This window comes from Dicentrarchus labrax, unplaced genomic scaffold (assembly GCF_905237075.1).
Source record: "Dicentrarchus labrax unplaced genomic scaffold, dlabrax2021, whole genome shotgun sequence".
Taxonomy (NCBI): Eukaryota; Metazoa; Chordata; class Actinopteri; family Moronidae; genus Dicentrarchus; species Dicentrarchus labrax.
This window is the reverse complement of record NW_026136720.1, coordinates 34,243,468-34,255,129: the sequence shown is the minus strand read 5'-3', so window position 1 is coordinate 34,255,129 and position 11,662 is coordinate 34,243,468. Positions and strand designations below refer to the sequence as shown.

The 11,662-nt window shown below is 37.7% G+C and overlaps 3 protein-coding genes and 1 long non-coding RNA gene across 4 annotated transcripts in view; 2 read left to right on the top strand and 2 right to left on the bottom strand.

Moving 5' to 3' along the window:
- LOC127352689 (GTP-binding protein 2) overlaps window positions 1-11,662 on the top strand; it is a 123,534-nt gene that overhangs the window by 12,905 nt on the left and 98,967 nt on the right. The gene's annotated exons all lie outside the window — the stretch shown is intronic.
- Window positions 1-11,662, top strand: part of LOC127352727 (scavenger receptor cysteine-rich type 1 protein M160-like) — a 258,877-nt gene that overhangs the window by 182,961 nt on the left and 64,254 nt on the right. The window lies entirely within an intron of this gene.
- The window catches only part of LOC127352687 (scavenger receptor cysteine-rich type 1 protein M130-like), a 45,912-nt gene that overhangs the window by 2,421 nt on the left and 31,829 nt on the right, over window positions 1-11,662 (bottom strand). The window contains exons 5-9 of the mRNA XM_051381280.1: window positions 11,369-11,656; window positions 1,471-1,785; window positions 1,094-1,378; window positions 658-987; window positions 77-165 (exon numbers count right to left, since the gene is read on the bottom strand). Coding sequence (XP_051237240.1) covers window positions 77-165; window positions 658-987; window positions 1,094-1,378; window positions 1,471-1,785; window positions 11,369-11,656 — 1,307 coding nt within the window. The remainder of the gene's footprint in view (window positions 1-76; window positions 166-657; window positions 988-1,093; window positions 1,379-1,470; window positions 1,786-11,368; window positions 11,657-11,662) is intronic.
- On the bottom strand, window positions 6,744-10,250 carry LOC127352732 (uncharacterized). The gene is made up of 2 exons (XR_007881166.1): window positions 10,116-10,250; window positions 6,744-7,015 (listed from the first exon to the last, which is right to left on the bottom strand). It is a non-coding gene; the product is annotated as an uncharacterized LOC127352732 (long non-coding RNA).

The following is an 11,662-nucleotide window of genomic DNA, read 5'->3' as shown; positions in this document are numbered from 1 at the left end:
GTCCCCTCTTCAGTTCAATAAACAGACAGAGTGCTTCATTTCAGTCAGTCCTCTAAACAACAGACAGTGTCAGTACCTTACAGCAGCAACAGAGGGCAGTGTTCACCAACAGCAGAGTCAGCAGCAGGAGGACCACTCTGATGAAGTGATGATGAACTGATGGATCTGATCAAACACATGGACAGTCATCACATCACAAGGTGTTTTCTCCCAGAATCTGTTCAGTGAACTGTTATCTGACCACACATCCTGTCTGCATTGTTCTCCAAACTAAGTTAGCATAGCCCCGATCAACCAAACTCCATTCAGAAAACAAACATTTCAAAAGTTATTTGCTTGTGGTCTTGCAGACAGACCCGACTAAATAACTTGAGCTTATGTAGTTATTTCAGCATCTTTTTGATCCGTTTATTGCAATTAAATCACAGCAAATTGTGTTTACTCTGTAAATATGGTGAACAGTGAAATACCTCAGTCAGTAACCAAACATGATCTGTCCTACAGTATGTTGTTTGCTGTTGACATTTACACACTTATATAAGTTTGGACACTATATGACATGTGTAACACAATGACAGTAGTCTCTGTTGTCAGCTGATCATCTTTCCAAAGCTGCATGTAAACAGTCAGTGAGACAGTTTCTCTGCTTCAGCTTACCTGAGACAGTGAGAGAGAGCAGACGGCTCTCAGAGGAGAAGTTATGAGAGAAAACATAGACGTGATAAACACAGCTGTAGTTTCCTTGGTGGGCGGGCTCTGCAGCAGGAAACAGGAAGTGGGCAGAGTGATTGACAGCTGGCTGGGTGTAGTTGTGCGTTGTGTTGGAGGAGGTGAAGGTCAGCTGGAAGGAGCCTCCTGGGTACTGTGGCTGGATGGAGCAGCTGATGGTGAAGGTGGAGCCCCTGAGCACCCGAAACTCCTGCTGCTGGGCCTCAGAGACCCCGTACGTGGAGGAGGACACAGAGATGTTGGGCCGAACCAGCAGGTCTGTAAATGAGATGAGATGATGAAAGGTCGCATTGATGATGTGATGACTTCAGGATGTCATGTTCATTTCATAAGTGATGTAAGATGATGTCACTGATGAGCTTACATGAACAAATGAGATTCAGGATGGTGGAAGAGGAAACTGGTAATGCACAGTCCCTCAGAGAAGATCCAGACTGAACACAGTCAGAGTCGATCCACCACACAGGTCTGACTGAAGACTCCTTTCTCTTTACTACAGAAACAGCAGAACCACAGTCCAGATTTCTACAGACAACATTTGCTTCCTTCAAGGTCCAGCCTGAGCCCCTCACTGGTCTCCAGTCTCCTTTATGTTTCACCTCCAGTGTTCCTGCACAGCGACTGTCTCCTCCCACCAACCTGACAGACTCTGAACAGAAACAAGAGAGTCATCAGTAAAAGAATAAAGTGAGTTTCATCAGAACAGAAATGAACCAATCAGAGCTGCAGCTCCTCTTCTACCTGAGCAGGTGAGTCCAACAGCTTTTCCAGGTGAGCAGGTGTTTCTAGCTGAGCCTGAGCTTCTACAGTCCAGGAGAGCAGACTCATGGCCTCCACACTGGAACTCTTTGGTCCACATTGGAGCCTCCACTTCTCCATAGAGCGTCCCCTGGAGGACTGAAGGAGCCCCACAGCCGAGCTCCCTACAGACCACCTCTGCATCCTGCTGGTCAAAGTCATCTTCACACACTGAGGACCACCACTGGTTAGACTGGTCAGACTTCACCTCCAGTCTGCCTGAGCACAGACTAGTCCCATCCACCAGCCTGACAGAGTCTGGACAGATAATAGAAGATACAATAGAGAGAGAGAAAAGACACCAGACACAAATAAAAAGATGTCATCAAACAACGTAATATAATGTTATTTTAACATTACACACATTGGCCTTAAACACACACACGTTCACTAGGGGATGCTGGTCCATAGAGGCAGGGGAGGTTGTTCCTCCTCTATTGTTGAGAGGAAAGAGGGAAATAAAACTATAAAAAGAGTAACTGGTTGAAATAAATAATTACCAAACAAACAATTATCATTCATGAATTAAGGTTTCTCTCTGCTTTGGAGAAAATCCATCATTCAAATTGTGATTAAAATGCTTCAATAGCGACACCTGCAGGACACCCCTAGTGTTTTTAAGGAAAGTGCAGCTGCTGTTTCAGTGTGGGTATTTACCAATGGTGCTGGGATCATTACTGTCATATTTCCTTTGTAGCAGAGAAATAGAGCTGCTGTGTTTGAACTACTTTGGAAGACCTTATTTTGGAGTGGACAAATATATTTAGATGATATGTGCTCAGTGAAGATTAGAAATGTAAAAGTCTTTGGCGATTAGACCCCATCGTAAAGTCATCGTATTTGAGGGGGTTGGTGGAGCTGTGATTAGTATAGGGAACCCCCAAAAGAATAGAAAAGAATGAGAAAGGAACAACGAACCAGGTAAAAATGCTTCAATCCTACCGTACCAGACAGCAGGGGATCACTTAAAATATGTAACATGTAACAGGAACATATAGCTGGAAGTAAATGATTGTACAATAATGCCATACTGAGGTTGTATTGACCATGACGTGGCAAATGAGATCAGACTAAATTACAACAAGCCGGCAAATGTAAAGGAGTGTTTTCACAGAGGAAATGTGAGCTTGATACTAGAAGAAAATGAGGTCAATTATATGAAATAATGATTAAGATCAGTATGTAACATAATGGAAAGTTCATAGGACCAAACAGAAATATAAAATATTATAATACCAAGTAAAAATTAAAGCTGCAAGCAGCGTTGGGCGGGACCTCGCACTCCACACAACTCGGGGCATGCTGCGGCCGCGTCGCGTGCCGTCGTAACACGTGCGGGCCAGAACATGAAAATCTCACGTAAATCAGCTCAAAATCTTTTTGAAAATGTCTCTTATCCTGTAGGGGGCACTATAAACACGACAAACAGGATTTTTGGTATGTGAGCTACAGGCACAACTCTACACGTGCCCTGTGAATTTCATACTCATAACTATTACGGTCTCCGCACAGTGATTTACCCTGCCACCAGAACGCCACCTAGTGGTGGATTGTTGACGCATTTATTAGTGAGCCTCAGGGAGACATGGGCAACCATCCTACCAAGTTTCATTTTAATCACACGTGCCGTTGCAGAGATATAAACTTCATTTTAGAGAGCGCCACCTAGTGGTGATGGCCTGAAATTGTGCACGATGCCTAAGGAAGACATGGGGAACTATGGACCCAAGTTTGGTGTCAATCAGAGATGCCAATGTGGAGAAATGGTCCACTTCCTTTTTTGACAAAAAAATTTACAGGAAGTCTTAAATTTATAACGTCTTTAGTTTTTGAAATATCAAAATTCTTTAGACTACTTTTTTACTAGGACGGTCCCCAGGTGCTACATGAAAAATTTTGTGTGAATCGAACAAAGTGTGTAGGAAGATCACCAAAAAGTAGTTTTTGGACATTTCGCACTCTAGCAAAAAAAAAAAGTAGGCGAAAGTGGGCGGGGCTATGTGGGGAGATTCAGCTCCATTCACCGAACGTGTGGATAGAAGGTTTTTGAATGAGCGACAAACTATGCAGAAGTTATTAGCCTAAACGCATTTTTTATGATGGTAGCGCCACCTAGTGGCCAACCTGAAAGTGACGCATAGAATATCAAATTTTTCGCCAGGCCTGACAAAAAAAAAATTACTTTTGGTATATGTTCAGGAGGGCAAAAACACAGTCGAAGGCGCTAAAAATAATAATAGGGAAATCGAGCAATTACAATAGGGACCTCCAGCGGTTGCTGGCTCGGTCCCTGATTAAAGTCAGCAGTGACAAACTGAAAATGCAGATTTGTTGCATGAGTTCAGGGAGACCATAGGTGTAGCATGTGGAACCTAATAAAAGGTCATAAGACCGAACAACACCAACTTAAATAAAATGGAAAACAGAACTTAACGTCTGACAACTAAACAGAAATTAAAGTCAGAGATTGCGAAAGAAAGTTAGGATCCGACAACCAAACTGAAAACAGTGAGTTTGTTGGGTCGAGGTCCTGCACACAGAGAAATAGGGGAATCATTTCTGTACCCAAAGGTACATTTGTTACAAAAGTCCCGTCTAAGGCACGAAAAAGGTCCTTAAGGTGATAAATGTGGACCTTTGTTTAATTTTAAAGGTACAAAATCATGGCTGACAGAAATGGGAACATAATTGTAACAAGCTTAAGGTAGAGGAAAATGTTTCAGCAAATCAGTGATCACAAAATCTTGATTTAAATAGAGAGTTGGGCTGACTGAAATAAAATAGGCTACTAGTAAATTTCCATTCAATTATTGGTCTGTGTGGCCTGGGAATAATTTCATGAACCAAAGAACTAGGACAGCACTTCCATTCAACTTTTTAATTTTGCCACAAGGACGTTTCAGCGTGTATTGGCAAGTTCACAGTGGATCTATTTGAGTGATTTTGTTCATTTAATCACGTAGCTAATTGTCAGTGTAGCAGAGTGGAATGCTTCCAGTAGCCATTACCATTACTAACAACTGTATTTTATTAAGTATTATCACTGTTTTATTGTCAATGTATTTTCTCATTCTTTGTATTCCACGTTGGGGACTTGTTTTTCTGTATTTATTTAACTTTATTTGATGCCGTAGCCCTCCCTTATGGAGCCCCTGCGGAGTTGTGTAGTGCAACCTGTTTTTCCCCCTGCAGTCTGCTGTGGCATGAAAAGGTACTGAAAGTGTTAAAAGATGTAAACTAATTGTTATTTCTTTAAATACATTTTGGTGAATAATTGTAAAGTGGTGGCCTAAAGGCGGGTGGGGAAAGTGAAGAAGCAGCACTTGCCCCCGCTCAATACCACCACTGATGTGCCCTTGAGCAAGACCCTTAACCCAAAACGCTGCTGTACAGCTGCTCAGTGGCTGTGCTTGTACTGGGCAGCTTCCAAGTATGAATGTGTAACAGTGGCTTCCTCTCAGTGAACCCTCCCTGAATAAATAAAGGCTAAAAAACATTGAATTTAAGTGGTTTTGCCACATAAAGGTACAGAATGCCATGTTGCTCCAGCAGTACCTCATTAGACCAGAGAGCTGTTGCAACAGAGACGAAAGGTGAGGAGCGCCCTGTGAAGCCCTGCTGAACACAGAGGCCAGCTGCATGTAGACTTGGCAGCGACGAGGGACGCTGATTGGAGACATTGAGGAATTTTCTGGGAACTGATCGGTATGTGAGGACAGCTTGTACCTGACTGTGTTGATCTGGTTTTGTAGGCTACTGGTATTGATGCACGGTGAAAATTTCAGAAGTGAAAACATATTGCTGTGATTTGTTTGTTGGTGGTATACTGGCATTGATACACGATGGAAGGTTTAAGGCAACAAAACATACCGACACAGGACCATGACTGGGCCCACTGCTAAAATATAGACTTGATGTGGTGCAGTCGTGGTTTGATCAGCCTTTCTCCGTCGTTATCTTAAAGGAGTCATATTATTCCCTTTTTCAGGTTCATAATTGTATTTTGTGGCTCTCCTACAATAGGTTTAGATGTTTTAATGTTCAAAAAACACATTATTTTTCTCATACTGCCTACAGCTGAGCACCTCTTTTCAGCCTCTGTCCGAATCGCTAGGTTTTAGCGCCTGTCTCTTTAAGACCCCCCTCCCGAAAAGCCCAGTCTGCTCTGATTGGTCGGCATTATGACGCGGCTCACGCGGATGACGCGGATGACGCTCCGGCCCCTCCCCTCCGTTGCCGGCAGGTAGCTCCTCACTGTTACTGAGTTTATCTGCATTTCAACCGTCAATATGAATTCAATAACTGCTTCTAAAGCAAAAACTTCACCAGCGGACATGTTAGAGCGGGAGTCTGACCTGAAATCACAGAGAAATTAACAACAACAATCAGGATTACAGCTGTCTGTGACGTTTTCCTCAGGTAAATACTGCTATATATTAACTTCTATCTATCACATAATGTTAGTGTTTATACCTCAACTATGAGAACCAACACTGTGTTTTATGTCTTTCCAGGTACAGCAGTGAGCAGTGACCTACAGTCTACACAGCCCAGGGAAGTTAAGCATAATATTAACAACATTAGTCAAGCAGTTGTTTCTAGTGAAGAAACAGCCAGTAAATGTACCAAAGTAATCAGAGTAATAGTATAATGATTACTGTAACCTCCCATCTGTTATATTCTTTATACACATTAGTTTACTGAGACCATGGAAACAGAAACCTGGAATACTTTATCCTGTACAACATGTCAACATAACTGAAGGAATCACTCATCTAATAAAGTAAATTGTTTATGTGGTTGAAAAACTGCCAAGTAACCAACTGTTAACTGTACTGTATCCATATTTCATAGTCTGATATTATAACTAAGTATTATTATCAAAGTTCACCTTCAGATATTTGTAAAAGCTGCAATTATGTTTGAACCCCATTAAAAATACTGTATACTGAATATTCTATCATTTATATTATATACTGTATTATGATGTCATTTATCTTCCAATGTAATAAAGTTTGAATGTGAGACAGTAATGTATTGTGTTGCTTACAGTCATTAATACAGGTTTAAATTCCACATTTTCATATTGATAGATGTTACACGAACCAGGTTTTCAACTCTTGTACATCCAGGAAATCTTCATAAAACCTCTGTGAAATAACATGTTATTTATATAAAACCACACTTATTACTGAATTTAAAAATGACCAAAACTCTTCTTAAAAGTAAAACACTTTATTTATATTTCATTCATATTCCAGTTACACATGTTGTAAGTAACAAAGCTATAACTTTTATGTAAACTGTGCAGATCATGTTCTCCATCAAGGTTTATGGTTTCTAGTATATTGAAGTGTGAGCTGGTAGTGGAGCTCTGCAGTCAGTGTTCATCTTCATCAGTCTTCCTTTGGATACCCAGACTGTCCTGATGCTGCAGCTGTCTCTGTCCTCTGATGGGTCCAGGAACACCTGAGCTTCATCAGGTCACCTGTAAAACATGGAGGATTCAGTGTTACTTGTAAGGCAGCACATAATATACAGTATAATATAATATACAGTATAATATAATACAGTATAATATAATATACAGTGTAATATAATATACAGTATAATATAATATACAGTGTAATATAATACAGAATAATATAATATACAGTATAATATAATACAGTATAATATAATATACAGTGTAATATAATATACAGTGTAATATAATACAGAATAATATAATATACAGTATAATATAATACAGTGTAATATAATATACAGTATAATATAATATACAGTGTAATATAATATACAGTGTAATATAATACAGTATAATATAATATACAGTATAATATAATACAGTATAATATAATATACAGTGTAATATAATATACAGTGTAATATAATATACAGTATAATATAATACAGTATAATATAATATACAGTATAATATAATATACAGTATAATAATATACAGTGTAATATAATACAGTATAATATAATACAGAATAATATAATATACAGTATAATATAATAGACAGTTTAATATAATACAGTATAATATAATACAGAATAATATAATATACAGTATAATATAATATACAGTATAATATAATATACAGTATAATATAATATACAGTGTAATATAATATAGTATAATATAATATACAGTATAATATAATACAATATAATATAATATACAGTATAATATAATTTACAGTATAATATAATTTACAGTATAATATAATACAGTATAATATAATACAGTATAATATAATATACAGTATAATATAATATACAGTATAATATAATATACAGTATAATATAATATACAGTATAATATAATACAGTATAATATAATACAGTATAATATAATACAGTATAATATAATACAGTATAATATAATACAGTATAATATAATACAGTATAATATAATACAGTATAATATAATACAAGTACAACAGCTCATTGTGGCTCACAGTAGTCCTCAGTTATAAACTAAAATAATAAAGCAGTGTCTCTGGTGGTTCCTTGTTGCAGCTAACTGTAGTGATGTGTTGTTGAAACAGTCTGAGGTTACCAACACAATGTCTATCTAATGGCAGCAGATACACACACACACACACACACACAGGACATTTACTGACTGTAACTGATGTTGGAACAAGTTCCCGGTGCAATAACAGACATTCAGCAGTGAGCCTCAGTGTTTATAATACAATAGGAGATGATATGAGTATAGGATGTTACACTGGACCTACACTTATATCCTCAGTAATAGCAGTACTTCAGTAACGCTAAATAACGGATCAGAAAACTTTTATTCGTCGGTTTGACTCCACATAAAGCCTAGTGAGCAACCCCAGCTGCTGGGTGCTAATCAAAGTTACACAATATTACTAAACTAATGAATCCCTGCAGTTTGACTGATTCTCTCTCACTGGAGCTCTATTGTTAACTCTGGTGCACCTTGATCAAGTTCATTTACACACACACACACACACACACACACACACACACACACACAGCGCGGAGCAGGACAATGGCTCTGGAATAACAAAGCTAGCGTTAGCTCAGCGAGCTAACAGCTGATGAGCGGCTACAGTTTGTTCACTCGGAGGTTTTCTGTTCTTTCTAACAGCGACACAAACATATTACTGACTGAGCACTTTAACTAAATACAGACAAACATAAAACCAGTTACCCCCAGACACAAAACACACAACAGAGCCCCCCTCCGGCACGAAGCTTGGTGATTCTCGGTATAAACTTATAATAAACTTTGTGTGAATCTCTATAAAAATATCAGCAGGGGAGAATATGGAGACATCTGCACCAGCTGGTTAATACATTAACTTCACCTTATAAGTTTCATCTTCATCTTTTAACATTTAACAAACAATAACAAACAATAACAAACATTTAACAAACATTTAACAAACAATAACAAACATTTAACAATCATTTAACAAACAAAAACAAACATTTAACAAACAATAACAAACAATAACAAACAATAACATTTAACAAACATTTAACAAACATTTAACAAACAATAACAAACATTAACAAACATTTAACAAACATTTAACAACAATAACAAACATTTAACAAACATTAACAAACATTTAACAAACAATAACAAACATTTAACAAACATTTAACAAACATTTCACAAACAATAACAAACATTTAACAAACAATAACAAACATTTAACAAACATTTAACAAACAATAACAAACAATAACATTTAACAAACAATAACAAACATTTAACAAACATTTGACAAACAATAACAAACATTTGACAAACAATAACAAACATTTAACAAACAATAACAAACATTTAACAAACAATAACAAACATTTAACAAACAATAACAAACAATAACATTTAACAAACAATAACAAACATTTAACAAACATTTAACAAACAATAACAAACATTTAACAAACATTAACAAACATTTAACAAACAATAACAAACATTTAACAAACAATAACAAACATTTAACAAACATTTAACAAACAATAACAAACAATAACAAACATTTAACAAACAATAACAAACAATAACATTTAACAAACAATAACAAACATTTAACAAACATTTAACAAACAATAACAAACATTTAACAAACATTTGACAAACAATAACAAACATTTAACAAACAATAACAAACATTTAACAAACAATAACAAACATTTAACAAACATTTAACAAACAATAACAAACATTTAACAAACATTTAACAAACAATAACAAACAATAACATTTAACAAACAATAACAAACATTTAACAAACATTTAACAACAATAGCAAACATTAACAAACATTTAACAAACAATAACAAACATTTAACAAACATTTAACAAACAATAACAAACAATAACATTTAACAAACGATAAAAAACATTAACAAACATTTAACAAACAATAACAAACAATAACTACGTTAGCATCACTGAGGCTCCTGTAGCTAACAGCGGTTAGCATGTGCTAGCGTTACACGAACAATGAAAAACAAAGTATAAATTATTAAAAATACTTCCAGTGACTTCCTCTGCCATCTCTCCACAGACAGTTGGTACAATCCACAGTGACTTCCTCTGCCGTCTCTCCACAGACAGTTGGTACAATCCCTCTTTCAGGAACAGTCTGTCAGTCAGTCCACTGTTGTACTGACCGAGGTTGTTCACACACACATTCCGGTTTTTCTGACTCTAGCCGGACATTGCCGTAAAAAATAATTTACATACATTTACATATGTAAATTAGTGTTGGGCTGTGCAGCCAATGACTGAACAGTTTGTCTGCTGAGGCCCCCCTTTTCCCCGGGGGGGGGGGGGGGGTTTTTTTTTTTTTTTTTTTTTTTTTTTTTTTTTTTAAAATGGGGGGGGTCGGGTGGTGAAGGGGAGGGAAGGGGGGGGGGGGGGGGGGGGGGGGGGGTGTAGCGTCTCAAACCACCCCCTTTTTTCCTTTTTTTTTTTTTTTTCTTTTTTTTTTTTGGGGGGGCCCCCAAAAAAATAATTTTGAAATTTTTTTTTTTTTTTTTTTGCTGGTTGGCCCCCCCAGGGTCCCAAATTTATATATTAAAATGATTAAAACGTTGGTTTTGCATAATATGTCCCCTTTAACATTGAATATGAATTGAGCTGAAGAATCCAAATCACATTTGCACAGAAATGACAGCTGAAAGCAGCAGAGAAAAGACCAGATTTAAAGTTTAACAGCAGCAACATGATTGGCTGGAGGAGATTGTGGCTAAATCTGATTGGATTAACTGAAAGAGTAAACGGCCATGGCTGATTAGAAAAGAGAGGGAGAGAATTGTGAATGAATGAGGCATAATGAGAAGGTCTTCCTGATTGAACTTACACTGAGCTTCATTAGGCCTGTAGGGTTCATCTGGAAACAACAGCAGTGAATACAATGATGTTGTTTTTAAGAACTCTTGGAAGCCATTGATTTACTGTTTCATTGTTATTGAACAGAAGAAAGTAGAGATAATCTGCCAACTAGTGTAAAATAACACGATGCTGTGGGTTGGTTTTCCTCCTGTCCTCCACAATGTTTGAGTCAGCAGCCACTGATGCACACACAGGACCTGGACACATGCATTAGTGGACAGATGTCAGAGTGATGAGGCTGCCACACAGTCGCTGCTCCAAGCAGTTAGGGCTTCAGTGCCTTGCTCAAGAGACCTCGGCAGAGCCCAGGAGGTGAACTGGGATCACTACAGGTGTGTGTGTGTGTGTGTGTGTGTGTGTGTGTGTGTGTGTGTGTGTGTCTCAACATGGGTACATTACTGTCATTAATTATGACATTGATGATGTCACTGATGGGCTTACCTGAACAGGTGAGATTCAGGATGGAGGAAGAGGAATATGATGATGCGCAGTCCCTCAGAGAAGATCCATAGTTAACACAGTCAGAGGTGATCAACCACACAGGTCTGTATTTAGACTTTCTCTCTCCTATAGAAACAGCAGAACCACAGTCCAGATTTCTACAGACAACATTTGCTTCCTTCAGGGTCCAGCCTGAGCCCCCCACTGGTCTCCAGTCTCCTTTATGTTTCAGCTCCAGTGTTCCTGCACAGCGACTGTCTCCTCCCACCAACCTGAACTCCTCAGACTCTGAAC